Source organism: Lytechinus variegatus, chromosome 6, assembly GCF_018143015.1.
Source record: "Lytechinus variegatus isolate NC3 chromosome 6, Lvar_3.0, whole genome shotgun sequence".
In the NCBI taxonomy this organism is placed as follows: domain Eukaryota; kingdom Metazoa; phylum Echinodermata; class Echinoidea; order Temnopleuroida; family Toxopneustidae; genus Lytechinus; species Lytechinus variegatus.
Window position 1 is genome coordinate 1,630,414 of NC_054745.1, and position 19,960 is coordinate 1,650,373.

A 19,960-nucleotide genomic window follows, 5' to 3' on the forward strand; every position below is an offset into this window, starting at 1 on the left:
GATAAACATAATAGAATTAAAGGAGTGATTTTCCCTTTATGATAAACATAATAGAATTGAAGGAGTTTGACTTTCTCCTTTATGATAAACATAATAGAATTGAAGGAGTGACTTTCTCCTTTATGATAAACATAATTTTGAAGGAGTAACTTTCTTCTTTACGATAAACCTAATAGAATTAAAGGAGTGACTTTCTCCTTTATGATAAACATAATAGAATTAAAGGAGTGACTTTCTTCTTTATGATAAACATAATAGAATTGAAGGAGTGACTTTCTCCTTCATGATAAACATAATAGAATCGAAGGAGTGACTTTCTCCTTTATGATAAACATAATAGAATTGAAGGAGTGACTTTCTCCTTTATGATAAACATAATAGCATTGGGGGAGTGACTTTCTCCTTTATGATAAACATAATAGAATTGAAGGAGTGACTTTCTCCTTGACGATAAACATAATAGAAATGAAGGAGTGACTTTCTCCTTTATGATGAATTTATTTCAATTCAGGTTCATTGCAAAATACATGATTGGCAGTCACAGTCTGAATTGTAAATATTTACATAATGCCAATGTATAAAAATGATAACAATTATTAAGATTAACAATACAATTTAAAATTACATACATGTATGTACACTTAAGAATGGAGTTAAAATGGATAAAAGTTTGTTTTCAGTGGAGGTAACCAGTTTTTGTACAATTGATTCATTTCTAAATTTAAAGCGAAATCTGTGGTAAGTTTTACTCTTTGACTTTCAAGTGATGTCAAATGTGAGGTATTTGAAACAATGTCATATATATGATAGATACTTGGTTCCCAATATTATCTTGCATGATCTTTTCTGGACAGTTTCAGTAACTTTTATCTGTTTCAAAGTAAGAGAAGCAGCGAATATAGGTACACAATACTCTAGGACTGGTCTTACATATCCAAAATACACTGCTAACAAATCACATTCAGGTTCATTGTAAGCTTTCAATCTTCTTAGCATGTATAACTTTTTATTGTTTTTTTCATTATTTCGGTTACACAAGCATTTCACTTTAAATCATTATGAATTGTAATTCCTACGATTTTCACTGTGGTTACAAAAAATAGAATTAAAGGAGTGACTTTCTTCTGTATGATAAAGATAAAAGAATTGAAGGTAATAGAAGAATTCCAGGTTGTATAAAGCATTGTTAGAAGAGTTTACCGTGATAATGCATTGACAGATTAAACATTGATTCTGGTTGAGAATAATGTGAAAATATGGAATACCATGGTCAAAATACTTTAAATTGATATTTATGAAATCATGAAAAAGGTTAAATTCATGTTAAAATCACCAAGTGACGATGGCATAATATATAGGCCTATTTTAATTCTATTAACTCGCATTGCATGAAATCATTAGTTATGATACTTCTAAATAGGCCTGGGAGTAAACATCGATTGATTGAATGATTCAATTGTTTTTTTTTCAGAAAATAACCAAATGGTAACAATGACATTCATTTCAGGCCTATTTCTGATGCTTAAATATCACTTTGCAAGTCAGATGAAAAGAGCTCATCAGTCATTTTAGGATTAAAATTATGATTCATATTTGCCTCTGGTGACAATTGGTTTCACATCATAATAATATTCAAAGAATTAAAAATAAAATGGGTTCATACATATCACAGCTCTAAAACAAACCATTGTAGGATATGACTGCCTCATGGAGATCAATTAGATGGTTGTGGATTGCCGTTGTATAGATCTTGACTGTACTTGTTGCAGAGTCACATCATGCATCAAAATATTCGTCTAAGGAAGACTCAGAAGAAGTTTCAAATTCGTCTAAGGAAGACTCAGAGACTCAAAGAGAGCTTCCATTTCGCTATAAAATATTTAGAAAAGGTGACAAAATATAGGTTTATTTGATAGATTGGCTCTGAATACTTCAAAGGGATGGTCTAGGCTGGAGATATATCACAATGAATAGAGTAAATTTGATCAAAATCGGATAAAAAAAGTTACAAAAAGTTATTGAATTTTAAAGATTTGCATTATTCCTGTGAAACAGTTTAAGGCATGTCTTTATGAATATTAGGTGGGCTGATGTCATATACCAATTTGTTCTTTTGTATTTTATTATGCGAAAATCAAAATTTTTCTACCAAGAACTGATAACTGATTAAGTGTATTAGTTATTCATTGCCGCATCTTACATGTACTTCATCATAATGGAGACATCATTTACACATGTATGAAAAAAAATAAACTATCATGATTTCATGTGATAACATAAAAAATGGAAAGTGGGATTGTGACATCATCAGCCCACCTAATGTATATTCATGGCGATGTGCATGTAACTGCTTTCACAAAATATTGATGAACTTTAAAATTCAATAACCTTGTTATAACATTATTTGTTATCCGATTTTGATCAAATTTTGCTTCGTTAATTTTATTTTGTTTATTTAGATATAAATATTTTCAGCGCGGACTATACCTTTAACATATTACGATTGTAAGAGCCGATTCATGAACAATTTATTGTATTCCTCGTACATAAAATTATTGTTGTACAAACCTGTGAATGACCAATACGTGTAATTATTGTATTCCTCAAACATATAAAATTAGTAATGTGAATAATAATAATCCACTTTTAAATAGCGCTCATCAGAACGTGTCTAAGCGCTCTACAGATATTACCGTTTCATGGCCAGTTTGAATACAATTATTGTATTCCTCGTACAGGTATATAAATTAGCCTTGGAAAAAGCTGTGTCATTACCAATTTTATTTCTCATACATATAAATTATCAAATCCCTTGCTTGAGATCGTTACATTGAGAGTTTACAAAAGGAGAAGACGTATAATTTTACTTAGAAAAACGTTTGCAGCGAAAAGTTCATTTTCCTTGTCAATGTCACGCATAGTCCATTTTTCCCCCAAGGAAAGTTATCAACTTTTTTCTTTATTTTTTTACATATGATGAGGAATGATATAGCTGGAACAGATATACAACATAGATACAAAGACTCATTCTCTGAACAGGCTAAATCTATTCACATTCAGAAACATCAATAGTACCACTTTCCCTTAAAGCCCCCTCACACCTGACCGAATTTAGGCGAACGAATGGGAAAAATGCACGAAATGCTCGCAAATTTAACAAATTCAAATAAATTTGACGTCAAATCATGTGATCAGTAACTATTGTCAAATTTTATCGAATGGTTTAAAAGCGAATGATAAATATGACATGTGAAGGATATCGATTTTTCGGTTCACCTCTTTGAGTAAATGGCAGCCAATGGCAAGCGAAGGGTTTATATAACCCAATAAGACGAACGAACAGTGAGCAATGTTTTGATATGGCGTGCGATTGGAAACGAAGACGAGGGAAAAGATCGGGCGATCTTGTACATTTGTGTCATCGTGTTGCTTCGTTAAGGCTTCTTTCGAGATCGGTCCACTTTGGCAAAAGCGCGACAAGGGACTATGCGCGACAATAACAAACGAACGATAAACATGATAAACAAACGATTACCGCAGACTAAAGAAGAGATGCGAATTCAAACAGATGACCAACAATTCGACGGGAAATCTTAAATATGTTCAAGATTCCGTGCGAATTTGAATAATTGCAGCTGTTAGTTCAGAAGCTGTACGAACCCAAACACGAAGGGTAAATATGATTTACTACCAGTTACCATTGAGATTTCTTAAAAAATGCCTTTCGCCAGCCATTGCAAGGCATATTCAGTGTGAGGGGGTCTTTAGGCCGATGGCCATCAGGGGAAGGGTACTAATGATGTTCCTTCGATGTTAATAGTTTAAGCCAAATCTTTGACCATCATTGTATAATTTGTATAGTATTGTACAAAGCAGTTTCACAACCAATTTAGGTGTACAATTACTGTATTCTACTTACATATAAGTTAAAATTGCACAAAAAGCTGTTTCATGACCAATTTAAACACAACTATTGTATTCCTTGTACATTTAAACTAGTATCTTAAAAAGCTATTTATGAACAATTTGGGTACCACTAATGCATTCCTCATATGAATTTAGTATTATAAAAAAGCTGTTCAAGACCTTTTCAAGTACATTTATTGTATACTTTATATAAATTAATTACTATTGGATGATGCAGATTCATGATAAAATAAAAATAATATAGGATTTGTATAGCGCAAGTATCCACCTTGCTAGGTGCTTATGGCACTCCCATATTACCCCGGCTAAGCTAGTCTACCGATTATGGTGCGCACAGCTTTTTGATGAATTTCTTCCTGCCAGTACCCATTTACCTCACCTGGGTCGAGTGCAGCACAGTGTGGATAAATTTCTTGCTGAAGGAAAACACGCCATGGCTAGAATTTGAACCCACGACCCAGTTTGAAAGGCGAGTCAGAACCACTAGACCACAACGCGATCAGTTTAAGTACAATCATTATGTTCCTCATAATTATAAATTAGTACTGTAAATAGTTATTTCATTTACATGACCAGTGTAGGTACAATTATCGTATGCCTGGAGCATACTTCTACAAAAGCCATTTCATGACCATTTAGGTACAATTATTTTATTTGTCATACATTTATAAATGAGTTGGCCCATTGTAGTGATCAAATTAATGAGCAGTGTAAGAACTGTTTATACATTGATCATATCTAGGTTGTATCAGCCTGAGTGAAGAGGTCACCTTTAGCTTTATAAGTTTATTAGTTCACCTACCGTATCTCATCACTGACTGCTTGTAGGAATGATTGAAGATCCTTCTGAGGCTCTTCATTGAACATGAAATTTCCTTTGCTGATCTGAGGGAAAGAACCCTGAAAGAATAGAAGCATCATTGGAAATAGTAATTCACTAAATCATTTCTTTATTCTCATTATCATAATGCTCAAAATTGTATTATGTATAGAATATACCTTTCTTATTTTATTTATATTTTTATACAAGTCATATGAGGTGCAGATCCAGAGTTGGACTTATCTCCTCAAATTCAAATCAAAAGAAGAAAACTGAAACGAGGTGAATTTTAAATAGTGATGAGAAAGAACAGAAGGAAGATCTGAGGACAAAGAGAAAATAGAGAGAGAGAGACAGACAATGTGCATAATATAGTGTTTATCACAATAAAATTTCTCAATTTGATTATTCAGTGTTTTGTGTCCTTTTTGTACTGTTATGTATCCTCTTAAATTTCTTGATTGTTATTGTCTAAAAATTGACCATATTGAATTCATGAAAAACCATATCAAAGAACTTCAATATTGCCTTTTACTGCATCATTAATCATTTTCTTGCTTTAATACTCCATTGTTTTAATGGAATTACATGTATCAGCTTTTAAGTTATAATCATTTTGAAATTGATAAATATACATGTACCGGTATCTATTTCATTTTTATTTTTACATCTTTTATTATTAAAAGAATTAACCTTCTGTGTTATTTGACACTCATTATCTTTACTGTATCATTAATCATTTTCTTGCTTTAATTAAGAGTGGGCTATACATGGGTCAAAAATACTTTTTTTGTCATTTCAATATGGGAACAGTTTTTTTTTATTCCTTGTAATGTATCTCAACATGAAATGACAATATTTTTTGTCTTGGGTCCGAGAAAAAAGTGTGCCGGGCCAAAATCCAAAATGGCCGCCAAAACCTCCCCAATCACAGTTTTGGCCACAACTTCTTTGTTTGGTGGTCTTTTTCTCTGGTTTTGGTGTCTATTCATATGTGTTTGGGGGCAGGCAATTTGTTTTTCCTAAAATTAGTACTTTTAAACCATTATTTGTAGAGTTAAATGGTAATTATACCTAAATTTTCCAATTTTTATAGCCTTTTTTCAGCCAAAAAGTAGGTTTTATTGTCCTGGGGTTCTTGGATATTAAATGGTACTTGGTCAACAATAGCAAGTAGCTTCATAGAGCTATATTGCTTTTATTTCTCTACTATGGGTTTTACGGATATTTGTGAAATATATCTTATTTAATAAAAAAATGTTAATTATCCATAGAGGCTATATACAGTATACAATGTACATGTACTGTTACTGTACATACTGCACTGCATAAATGCATTGGCCACCATGACAAGGCCTGTATAAACTATAGTGGTATACATGTAGAAATGAGCTCTTAGGTTTAGAATTAGATGCCTCAGAAATTGAAGATATGTTTTGTCTCAGAAACTGAGGACATGTTTTGTCAAATATGCTAATTCAGGGGGCGGAGAAAGGTAATTAACCCCACATGGCATTTACACACATAGCTTATTCAGGGCCACGTTGCATAAAATTTACCATTATGTTAACTTAATGGTAACTTGCATGGAATCCTTGGTTCTGATTGGCTGTTGATCAACGTTACCATGATAGTTACCTGACCCCATAAACATAGGCTAGTTACTTAGACACAACAACCAGGTAAAAAAAGCCTCCAAATGAAGAAGATATGGCTAGATATGTATGTACATTACGTATATGACATATGTGTGATATTTTTATGTGCAATTTACGTTGCTGGTTTCATCATGTACATCAGCTGACAAGCAATCATATTCACAGTTCAAAATCTAATTTTAAACCTTAGGAGCTTATTTCTATGACACTATAGTCTATATACATGCCTTGTCATATGTCACGGTGGTCAATGCATGGATATATGCAGTGTAGTACTAGTATGTACAGTAGTACATTGTATAGCCCCTATGGATAATTTTTTATTTAATACGATTTTTTTATACGATATATTTCACGAATATCCATAAAACTCAAAATAGAGGAATAAAAGCAATATAGCTCTACGAAGCTGCTTGCTATTGTTGACCTCGTACCATCTAATATCCAAGAACCCCAGGACAATAAAACCTACTTTTTGGCTGAAAAAGGCTATAAAAATTGGAAAATTTAGGTATATAATTACCTTTTAACTCTACAAATAATGGTTTAAAAGTGCTAATTATAGGAAAAACAAATTGCCTGCCCCCCAAAACATATAAATACACACCAAAACCAGAGAAAAAGACCACCAAACAAAGAAGTTGTGGCCAAAACTGTGATTTTTTGGGTATTGGCGGCCATTTTGGATTTTGGCCCGGCACACTTTTTTTCTCGGACCCGAGACAAAAAATATTGTCATTTCATTTTGAGATAAGGTAAAAGGAACACAAAAAAACTGTTCCCACAGTAAAACTAAAAATCACCCATTTATAGCCCACTCCTACTTTAATACTCCATTGTTCTGATGGAATTAAATGTTCAGCTTTTGCAAGTTATAATCACTTTGAAATTGTTTCCAACATTTAGCAATTACATTACAATTGAACTTTCTATTTCTCAATAACATATCAATGCTTCTACATGGATTTTGCCTGATGCAAATTCACAAATGGGCAGGGGAGGGGGGTATCCACTCGTCAATGGAAGTGCCCCCCCCCCCCCCCCCCCGTTCTCATCATTTCATCAAACAGGATACATGTAATATAAAAATTCCACCACTCTTTCCTATCCTTACGTGTACTCCTCAATCTTTCTTTTTCTCAATATCTAATAGTCTCCCAAAAAATTATATTATGCCTACTCTCTATCTTTACATCTATCTAGCTATATTACAATAGCTCTATGCATCTATCATTCTACATTGTTAGACAAACTTTGCATCATCAATCCTTTTCCCATGGTAAACTGTTATAAAATCTTAATTTAAATTTGACTGTGATATGGATCTCTTAAAAAATGTTTCCCTTTCTGAGACTCACTAAATAACTAATGGCCCAAAATGAACTTTAAGAATATCCCTTTGATTAAATTATGTTCATTATGTAAAAAATAAGAATTAATATCTGAATTAGACACCAAAATGTCAGTGAGGGCAATAGCAATTAATAATAAACATTCCTGATACCTTGAAGCAATGTAAAAAGAACTCTTAATGTTCTCTAAAGGTTAGATGGTTTATTTGATAGAATGTTAAATTTATCTTTTGAAAATAAACAAGATGACACCTGTCTAGATGTTTAGTAAATGTACACAGTAATTCCTAACATTTGACAGGGATGTATGAAATTCCGAGTTCACATGTCATTATCAACAGGATAGAGTCTCACTTTCTTAAGTTTTATTTTTCATCCCTATTGTTTTATTCACTATGTAATAGTGTCAGGGAGATTCCCTTAAATATGTACAAGCCAATTAACAATTGTTATGTTAATTACATTCATGTACATGCTCCCCTTCATTTGACTATTTCTGACTTTGGTTGACTACAAGGTCAAGTACAAAATAATTGTAAACATCTAGACAAATGGAATGTAAATTACTTTCTGGAGTTTACTGGTTGGTACAGCATAATGGATTGCACCATTAGTTCAACATGAATAGTTCCATGTATTAATACAGATCATGTGCATGTATAGTGATTGTCTTTGTAGAAAAATCATGAATATTTTTCTTTTACAAAGTTCACAATTTTGAAAATTCTACAAATACATGTGGTTACTTTCTCTAAAAAATATTGGATTTCATCCTAATTTCTATTCAGCATAATTGAAGTCGATAGTGTATAACATCCAGGAAGTAAGACTGTGATTCATTTTAGGGCACTAAATTAATCTAGAATACAATATTTAATCATGGTTAACCTTAATATAACCATCAGAGACAAACACTACATGTAATTTTTCAGACCGGTCATTACAGCATTTGATACTGGGGTAAGTTTCCATTTCTTTGCAAGACCTTCAAATTTTGCTCCTAGTAGTTACCAAACAGAATTAATGAATTAGAAATCCAATTAGCAGCCTGTCAATATCCACTATTCTATTTCAAACATAATCTATTGAATGACCATTCATAAATCATTATATCCTATAAAGCAAAATAAATAAAGCAAACAAGCAAAACACCCATAACCAATGCATAACATAGTATAATAACTCAATGTTATTAAAGTCAGTAATATTGGGCATAATACACAGTGCTTCTGCTAGGTCACTGGATGAGATTGTTGACAAGTCTTATGCATTCAACACACAAACATTTATCTTTCATTACACACATACAATTTAAAGTTAAAACAACATTACAATTATTCATTTTTAATATAATTATGTATAAAATAAACTATAAAGTCATTGAGATGTATATTCTACAGATCATCAGACACCAATTACTAAACATACATTACATTGTGCAGGAAAAAACACATTTGTCTTGCCAACAGATATATGTACCGGTAAAGTTGATTGAAAAACATTAATTTGAAACTGATGTCAAGTTGTGAGGCAGGTATTTATCTTCTACAATATGTGAGTCAGCAAGGAAACAGTATGTTCATATTCATATCCATTTTCCATTCCAGCTTTTACCCTGCATACCATCTCAATCTAAACCACCTGGTCATTGTTCATTTCATCCTATTATTATGTTCCATGTATACACTCAATGTAGCTCTCACTGTACTGTATACATTGTATGTATCATGGTCAATATCACTCTCATACACATACCACATGCACCTCTGATATTCAATGATCTACTTTCTCTCTCACCTTTTTTAATCTGATATTTCTCTTTATATCTTACATGTGTATTATCATATTATAGATGACTAGGAAGAATCACATATGGATAAAGTTAAAAAGGTTTCCATGTTTCAACATCAATCATAACCAAACACTTGAAGATATGACAAATTTGTCAATTACAGCATACTTGTGCTTTAGAACCAAATTTGAAAAAGAAATCTCATCTAGTCTCCTTTATTTATAAACACTCTCAAACAATATTTCTAAGTAGCATGAAATATGTTCTTTAATGTATTTAACACAATAAAATAAGATAAACACTTTTTCACTATTCCAAGTTCTCCAAACATGATGTGAGAATAAAGTAAAGGCAGACATACCTTCAAGGTTGAAGCCTTCTCATTCAGATGAGAACAGAACTCCTCCTGGTCACAAACTCCTCTCAGTATCAGGTTAGTCAGGTTAGGTAGAGAGCATAAAGCTCCTGCTAGGTGATGTGAAGAGGCTGATGATAGAGGCTTATTATTCCAAATATCAAGAGTATGGACCTACATGTGTACAAACATTGATCATTAAACATACATGTACATATCAGATGGTATGATCATGCTGTAATGCTTCAAGTTAAACTGGTTCAAAAATGTGTTGATAAGGCTAATAATTGCAATAGATGTATTTCAGAACATAACATTTTAGCATCCATACCTGTTTAGGTGTTACAGCTTTTCTGTTGAGGTGTATTTTGTTAAAGGACAACACATTTTAATATAGATGAATTTTGAAAGAATTAATTATTACAGGTAAACTATGTACACTTATACTACATTATAACATCACAATTTTTCAACAATTTCTGAGATATCATGAAACAGATTGATTTAAAAGATCATACATATGAAGACAATAATCTCAGATACTCTGTGATATGTTTGTTACTTCATATTTGTATTCTATTTTCAGTAACCTTTTACCCTGCATACCATCTCAATCTAAACCACCTGGTCATTGTTCATTTCATCCTATTATTATGTTCCATGTATACACTCAATGTAGCTCTCACTGTACTGTATACATTGTATGTATCATGGTCAATATCACTCTCATACACATACCACCTGCACCTCTGATATTCAATGATCTAATTTCTCTTCCACCTTTTTGAAGCTGATATTTCTCTTTATATCTTCCATGTGTATTATCATATTAGAGATGACTAGGAAGAATCACATATGGATAAAGTTAAAAAGGATTCCATGTTTCGACATCAACCATAACCAAACACTTGAAGATATGACAATTTCTCAATTACAGCATACTTGTGCATCAGAACCCAATTAAAAAAAAAATCATCTAGTCTCCTATATTTATAAACTCTCAAACAATACAACTAAATAGTATAAAAAGATATGTTCTCTAAATGTCTTTAACACGATAAAAAAAACACTGTATTGTTCAATATTTTCAAAACATGTTATGAGTATAAAGTAGAAGCAAGCATACCTTCAAGGTTGAAGCCTTCTCATTCAGATGAGAATATAACTCCTCCTGGTCACAAAATCCACTCAGTATCAGGTTAGTCAGGTTAGGTAGGGAGCATACAGCTTCTGCTAGGTGATGTGAAGAGGCTGATGATAGAGACTTATTATTCCAAATCTTAAGAGTATGGACCTACATGTGTACAAACATTGATCATTAAACATACATGTACATATCAGATGGTATGATCATGCTGTAATGCTTCAAGTTAAACTGGTTCAAAAGGTGTTGATAAAGCTAAAATATTCATAGATGTATTTCACAACATAACATTTTAGCATCCATAAAATTTAGGTTTTACAGCTTGTCTGTTGAGGTGTATTTTGTTAAAGGACTAAACATTTTTTAATACCTCTAAGTCATAAAAGAAGGAATTATAAGAGGTTATCTCTGTACCCTTATTCAACATTATAACATCACTTTCAACAATTTCGGAGATATCATGAAAATTATTAATTCAAAAGACATATGTGAAGACCATAAGAATCCCAGATACTCTGTGATATGTTTGTTACTTCATATTTGTATTGTATTTTCAGTAACCTTTTACCCTGCATACCATCTCAATCTAAACCACCTGGTCATTGTTCATTTCATCCTATTATTATGTTCCATGTATACACTCAATGTAGCTCTCACTGTACTGTATACATTGTATGTATCATGGTCAATATCACTCTCATACACATACCACATGCACCTCTGATATTCAATGATCTACTTTCTCTCCCACCTTTTTGAAGCTGATATTTCTCTTTATATCTTCCATGTGTATTATCATATTAGAGATGACTAGGAAGAATCACATATGGATAAAGTTAAAAAGGTTTCCATGTTTCGACATCATAACCAAACACTTGAAGATAATGAATTGACAATTTCTCAATTATAGCATATCTGTGCATTAGAGCCAAATTTCCAAAACATTTACTCATCTAGTCTCCTTTATTATTAAACACTCCAAAACAATACATCTAAATATTACAAGAAATTTATGTTCTCTAACATATTTAACACATAGAATCGAATAAACACTTTTTCATTATTCCATATTTTCATGTGAAGACCATAATAATCTCAGATACTCTATGATATATTTGTTACTTCATATTTGTATTGTATTTTCAGTAACCTTTTACCCTGCATACCATCTCAATCTAAACCACCTGGTCATTGTTCATTTCATCCTATTATTATGTTCCATGTATACACTCAATGTAGCTCTCACTGTACTGTATACATTGTATGTATCATGGTCAATATCACTCTCATACACATACCACATGCACCTCTGATATTCAATGATCTACTTTCTTTCTCAGCTTTTTGAAGCTGATATTTCTCTTTATATCTTCCATGTATACCAATTGCATCAGATGTCTTGTTAAACTCACAGACGGACAAAGATGTAAACGATTTCTTACTTCTGCATCAATCATAACCAAATACACTTGAGGACATGCAAATTGTTTCAATTACAGCATACCTGTGCATTAGAGCTGATTTTCCAAAACATTTACTCATCTAGCCTCCTTTATTAATGAACACCCCTAAATAGTATTAAAAATATTTTCTTTAATGTTTCTAACATAATAAAATTAGATAGACATGTTTTCATTATTTCATGTTTTCAAACATGTTATGAGTATAAAGTAGAAGCAAGCATACCTTCAAGGTTGAAGCCTTCTCATTCAGATGAGAACAGAACTCCTCCTGGTCACAAACTCCTCTCAGTATCAGGTTAGTCAGGTTAGGTAGGGAGCATAAACCTACTAGGTGATGTGGAGAGCCTGATAATAGAGGCTTATCATTCCCAATCTCAAGAGTATGGACCTACATGTGTACAAACATTGATAATTAAACATACATGTACATATCAGATGGTATGATCATGCTGTAATGCTTCAAGTTAAACTGGTTCAAAAATGTTTGCATCACAACATAACTGACATTTTAGCATCCATACCTGTTTAGGCATCACAGCTTTTCTGTTGAGGTGTATTTTATTAAAGGACAACACATTTTAATATAGATGAATATTGAAAGAATTAATTATTACAGGTAAACTATGTACACTTATTCTACATTATAACATCACTTTCAACAATTTCTGAGATATCATGAAACAGATTGATTTAAAAGATCATACATGTAAAGACCATAATAATCTCAGATACTCTATGATTTGTTTGTTACTTGATATTTGTATTCTATTTTCAGTAACCTTTTACCCTGCATACCATCTCAATCTAAACCACCTGGTCATTGTTCATTTCATCCTATTATTATGTTCCATGTATACACTCAATGTAGCTCTCACTGTACTGTATACATTGTAAGTATCATGGTCAATATCACTCTCATACACATATCACATGCACCTCTGATATTCAATGATCTACTTTCTCTCCCACCTTTTTGAAGCTGATATTTCTCTTCATACCTTCCATGTATACCAATTTCATCAGGAGATGTCTTGTAAAACTCACAGATGGACAGTTGTAAAAAATTCTTTATTTCTACATCAATCATAACCGAACACTTGATGATATGACAATTTTTTAATTACAGCATACCTGTGCATTAGAGCAAACTTTCCAAAACATTTACTAATCTAGTCTCCTTTATTAATAAACACCCCTAAATAGTATTAAAATATGTTCTTTAATGTTTCTAACATAACAAAATTAGATAGACATGTTTTAATTATTCCCTATTTTCAAACATGTTATGAGTATAAAGTAGAAGCAAGCATACCTTCAAGGTTGAAGCCTTCTCATTCAGATGAGAATAGAACTCCTCCTGGTCCCAAACTCCTCTCAGTATCAGGTTAGTCAGGTTAGGTAGGGAGCATAAAGCTCCTGCTAGGTGATGTGAAGAGGCTGATGATAGAGGCTTATAATTCACAATCTCAAGAGTATGGACCTACATGTGTACAAACATTGATCATTAAACATACATGTACATATCAGATGTTATGATTATGCTGTAATGCTTCAAGTTAAACTCGTTCAAAATGTGTTAAGGCTAATGTTTGCATACATGTAGATCTACATGAATTCACAACATAACATTGTAGCATCCATACCTGTTTAGGCTTCACAACTTTTTTGTTCATGTTTATTTTGTTTATAAAAGTCATTTTAATACCTATGAATTTTGAAAGAAGGAATTATTACAGGTAATCTCTGTACCCTTTTCTACATTACAGCATCACTTTCAACAATTTCTGAGATTTCATGAAAATGATCAAATTAAGATCATACATGTGAAGACCATACTATCCCTGATACTCTATGATATATTTGTTACTCCCATTTGTATTGTATTTTCAGTAACCTTTTACCCTGCATACCATCTCAATCTAAACCACCTGGTCATTATTCATTTCATCCTATTATTATGTTCCATGCATAGAGCTATTAGCTCCATGCTCTCACTGTACTGTATACATTGTATGTATCATGGTCAATATCACTCTCATACACATATCACATGCACCTCTGATATTCAATGATCTACTTTCTCTCTCACCTTTTTGAAACTGATATTTCTCTTTATATCTTCCATGTGTATTATCATATTAGAGATGACTAGGAAGAATCACATATGGATAAATTTAAAAAGATTCCATGTTTCTACATCAACCATATCCAAACACTTTATTTTCATTATATAGCTTTTCTGTTTAAGTGCATGTATATGTTAATACTAAAACCTCTGAATATTGAAAGAATTAAATTTTTCAAAATCATTTATCTTGGTCATGTACTGTTGGCATTATAATATAAACTGCCTTATTCTTGTGGAAGCGCAGTGGTGTAGCGGTTCTGACTCTCGCCTTGTAATCAGAGGGTCATGTTTTTGAATCCCACCATGGCCTAGCGTCCTTTGGCAAGGCATAAATCAACACTTTGCCACTCTTACCCAGGTACTAATTGATTGATAACCGGTAGGAAACAACCATCATTGTGGTTGGTTTAGCAGGTGTGCACCTATAAAAACAGGCTGCTTAAAGATTAATTAAGTGACTGGGTAAGAATAATTGTGAAGCGCTTTGAGAAGTCGTAGATTGATAAAGCGCTATATGCCAATTATTATTATTCTCAAAACAAAATTAGATTTACAAGTTTACAAAAGCCTGTAATTGATGTGACCTATAATTACTTTTCAATGCAGAACTTAATAATTTCAAACATTCTTTCAAGAACAACATGTGCTGCTACTGCATGTCTATATAGATGTATTCCATTTTCAGAAGCCTTCACCCTGCAAACCATCTCAATCCAACCCATCTGGTCATTTTTCATTACCTTCACTCTGTATATTCCCTATACACACATGTATCATGGACATTGTCATTCAATATCACTCTCATACAAATACCACATGCACAAATTCAATGATCTACTTTCTCTCCTACATGTAACTTTTAAAGCTAATATTTCCCTTTTTAACTTCCATGATTATGAAGTATTATTAATTAAAAGATGTCTAGGAAGATATGGATTTTATAAAGTTAAAAACGATTCCATGTTTTTGCATCAATTAGATGTTTTCGCGTCAAAACACTTGAAAGTATAACACCTTTTAAATGACAGCATACCTGTGCATTAGAACCAGATTAAAAAAAAATAATCTCATTTAGTCTCCTTTATTTATTATAAGCACTCTCAGATAATATTGTCTACATACATGTAGTACAAACATTTGTTCTTAAACGTGTTTTTCCACGATTACATTTTTCGATAAAAAGGGCAGCTGCCCAAAATAATACATAATATAAAATGCATAAATAGTATCTTAATGGTTTGTGATGATTTATTTTCACCAAACATTATGAAAAGAATTTGCTCGCATATAACATCAATCAAATATTTAATAACTTTGTTTATTCGTTATGATGGATTTTCTTGAACCTTCAATATTTTTTTAATATTTTCTCTTATTTTAATCATTTTTTGTCAGGGTGAACTTCCCCTTTAAACACATTTGCTATGTTCTTCCTTGTACATACATCAGTATTTATCAAAGATGTATGAAAAGAATCATGAATCGGCATTGGTCAGTTACTTAATATATAGGCCTGCCATAATTATGTAAACCTGTGTAGCGATTATAACCAGAACTTCATAACAGAATTAGCTGGACACTAAACTTGTGCAGTACACGTAAAACAAAAAAATATCCAGGATATTAATTATCCTTTTGTTTGTTATTTAAAACAATCTAGAGGGTTTGTTATAATACATATTTGATAATAATATTTTGTATTTATACAGCGCTTAACACAACGGAACAATGTCACTAAGCGCTTTACAGAAATATTACCCCCGTCAAAGGATCCTTGCAGGCCCGCATACAATGTATGCACCTTCTCCACTCCCTGGGGAGCATTCCGACAAGAGTTCCAAGACTCAATTGCTAGGCATACTATTTATAGGCTTTCGCATCCTACCGGGTACCCATTTAATGCCTGGGTGAAGAGTGGCAAATTGTGGATTGACGCCTTGCCAAAGGACGCTATACCATGGTGGTATTCCGAACACACGACCCTCTGATTACAAGGCGAAGGTCAGAACCGCTACACTACTGCGCTTAAATGTACATGTACAATGTCTTTGTCCATCAAGTATCCATTGTAATCTATTAAAACGTTTCTTTCTATCTCATTTTAATACCAAGAGCCTCATAAAAGCAGCTAGGTTGAAAGATTGGCCCCATTTTTAAAATAAACATTACTTAGAGATTGGTGCTAATTAGTACTACTACACTGTACCTCATTTGATATGTCTGGTCTGAGCAAAGCTCCATCACAAACCATCAATGACATTATATGCTACATTTGCTTTGTTTTAGCTTTCTTTAGAAATAATAGATTGATAATATTCCTGGCATTAATACGCTGTTAAGATTATTACCGCATAAGGACTGATTTCTTTTCCCTTCTGTTTGCCCTCTCACCTATATTTCTCCCTTTGTCTCTCTCTCTTCTTTCTCTTTATTCTCCTCAACCTTTTCCTCTTTTCTATCATACCATCATGTTCGATAACCTTTCTTCCCATTAGTCATTGCTCCTCATTCTCCCATCGTAATCTCTTTTCAAGCTCCCATTTGCCCCCAAGTTTCTTCTTTAAGATATGAATACTCAATTCCAACCATTCTTGCTTTTTTCATATACTTTGCATAATTTATATATATTTGACATATCAATATGTTTGTACAATTATGAATTCATGTAAAAAGAAATTAGAACGAAATAAGTTAAACCACGTATTAGCTTCTCCTCCTCCCCCTTCTCCTTACTTTGCTATGAAATTTGTTATGAATTGAATTGACTCGTTATAATCAATGTGCATTACTTCACTATGAAATTTGTTATGAATTGAAATGACTTGTTATAATCCATGTGCATATTATCGTTTGCTTTATTTTTTTATGTAAATTTATATTCATTTTATGTTGCCCTGTATACTGTTCGTCTAGAACCGATAACCTGGGGTTATTGTAATTGTGTCCCTTTTTATCAATAAATTGTGATTTATATAAAAAAATAATGTTTTTTCCAAATTGGTTTTTAATCATTTAATTTGTCTTACATGTATCTAGGAACGTCACTGCACAAGACTGGCATAATAAATCACTATAATGTAGGCAACTTAAATTGCAATCATATAAATTTTATATCAGGACTACGATTACAGTGTTACATAATCTAGAATTATAAATTATTATCAGTATTGTTGTAGCACTGTCATTCTCATTATTACTATCATCACTCATCATCTTCTTCCTCCTTATAAATTCTAACATCAACATGACCATCTTATTCTTTAAGATGAATTCTACTTACTGTGGCTTTCCTTCCTTCTCTGGCAAGAGTTTCATAGAAGGTAGGGTGAAACCTTGCCTCCAGTTTAACATCCCTTAGTGATGGTGCTGAGCATATCATCACTGCAACCTCATTTGATATACCTGGTCCGTAGCAAGGATATCCAAAATCACCAACACTCATATTGATCTGAAAGTACATTGTAAAGCCATACATCACAATTATATTTCCTATTGGATTGCATTATGTGATATTGAGATTGCCCCATTGAATAGTTTAAAATTGTGTATTCTGCAAGAGTATAAATGTAAATAGTAAAGTGGTATCTACAATTTTTTGTGTGTAGTTAAAGAAGCCTATTTCAATATGTCTATCCTGTATTCATCTCAAATGAAAAAAATAATTTCAAAGACTTGTACTCAAATATAAGCATGATCTGTTACATATGAATGAAAAATTAAAACATTGTTAGAATCAAGTTGATAGTAGGCCTATTAGAGATACTCAGCAGACAATGCTCTCATGTCTCTCTCTTGTTGAATTGATTGTCATTGGGTTCTTTTGTTCTATTGTTTTCATTCAAAATGAAAAATAATATTTTATTTCCAATAGCAATTTTAAGTTTTAAACTACAATTTTAATTCGTCATGAGGACGAATTAGGAGATCTGTCTCTGATTTTCATGATCATGAATACAATCACCATGTTTATTGAGATCAATACGTTGCTCATATTGAAAACTAAACTTTTATTACGAAAAGAACATGTTGAATACTCTTGAAAAGAGGGAAATGAGAAAATGTGAAATACATGTAGGTGTAGGCGATACACATTGTACATGTTATAGGCCTATTAAAAACGATTTTAACCTTCCTTATTGTGCGATATTTGAACTAATATACCTTGTAATGGTGATTAAGGAACACTTGCGAAATGTTGAAAAGAAAAAAAATTGATGTTCACTTTTGGGCTCGAACCGTGGACCCCAAGGATGCAAGTCTGATGCCTTACCCATTGAGCTGCACTGTATCCCATAGACTTTCTACACAAGCAAATTAAGAGGATCTCAAATCCAATTTTGCAAGTGAAATACAGGCATGATCCCAACATCTGATCGGAAAACGAAGACCACACTTGCGATAGCTTACGATCTCAGCTACAACATACTCCAAGCTCAGAGAAAACCGACAAATATAAATTTGAGATATGGCTCGCAAAATAGAGGAATGTAAAATCCAGTTTTGAGAAAAAGTAATTTCCCATAGAGATTGCACACAAAATGAGCGAAAATGACATGCCTCTATAACTTGCCATTTTTCAGGATGATCCATTCCTTTAAAAAAGTAAATAAAGCCATCAAATTAGAAAGAGTTAAGGGGTGCATTTTGAGAATATAGAAAATACGTGTTTAGGGTGCTTTTTGAGACCCCATGGTCGCGCATGGTATCCACTCGTGAATGGAAGTGGCCCCCCCCCCCCCCGGATTCCCCCAACATGTAGGGACAGTGATTTTCCGCGAACGCGGAAAACGGACGGAATTCACGGAAAAGGCCTTTTGAAACGGAAAGTGGCATTTCAAACGGAAATTCACGGAAAACGTATTTTCCCTCAAAATACACAGAATAGCAACAGAAATTACTCCAAAATAACAACAAAATGAGAGTATTAAATGGCCACAAAACCCCAGAAAACACGATCTCACTTCGCTACAATCATGAAAATTCACACATCGTGACTGCTCTCGACATCATCACACCCGATAGTACCCCGCGCCCGTACCCGGCCTGCCGCGCCCGGGTTGAGCTTCCTATCGCTTCATATCGCTCAACTGCATGGTCGTGTGTTGCTGCCCTCTACGTTTGAAGATGTAACAGCACGATATCGTAGTCTTAAAATCCAAGATGGCGGATTGGCGAAAGTCGTTGTCAGATGAGAACGATGTCCAAAAAACCCCAAAATTTTCGATGAAATTAAATTTCACTGCAAAATAATGATACTTATGTGAAAGATGAGGATGTATGCATGCTAAATGTGATCGAAAAATTCTTAAATGCACCCGCAT

At 32.8% G+C, this 19,960-nt stretch overlaps 1 protein-coding gene across 12 annotated transcripts in view; it reads right to left on the bottom strand.

Moving 5' to 3' along the window:
• Positions 1-766: 766 nt before the first annotated feature.
• LOC121416801 overlaps positions 767-19,960 on the bottom strand; it is a 35,541-nt gene continuing 16,347 nt past the window's right edge. For 2 of the 12 annotated variants that reach the window (XM_041610301.1, XM_041610300.1), the window contains 7 exons: positions 17,920-18,087; positions 13,824-13,991; positions 12,735-12,899; positions 11,031-11,198; positions 9,911-10,078; positions 4,730-4,827; positions 767-1,869 (listed from right to left, as the gene is read on the bottom strand). In XM_041610301.1, coding sequence (XP_041466235.1) covers positions 1,830-1,869; positions 4,730-4,827; positions 9,911-10,078; positions 11,031-11,198; positions 12,735-12,899; positions 13,824-13,991; positions 17,920-18,087 — 975 coding nt within the window. In that variant the 3' untranslated portion in view covers positions 767-1,829. The remainder of the gene's footprint in view (positions 1,870-4,729; positions 4,828-9,910; positions 10,079-11,030; positions 11,199-12,734; positions 12,900-13,823; positions 13,992-17,919; positions 18,088-19,960) is intronic. The other 10 variants (XM_041610305.1, XM_041610302.1, XM_041610304.1 and 7 more) reach the window with 10 other exon arrangements.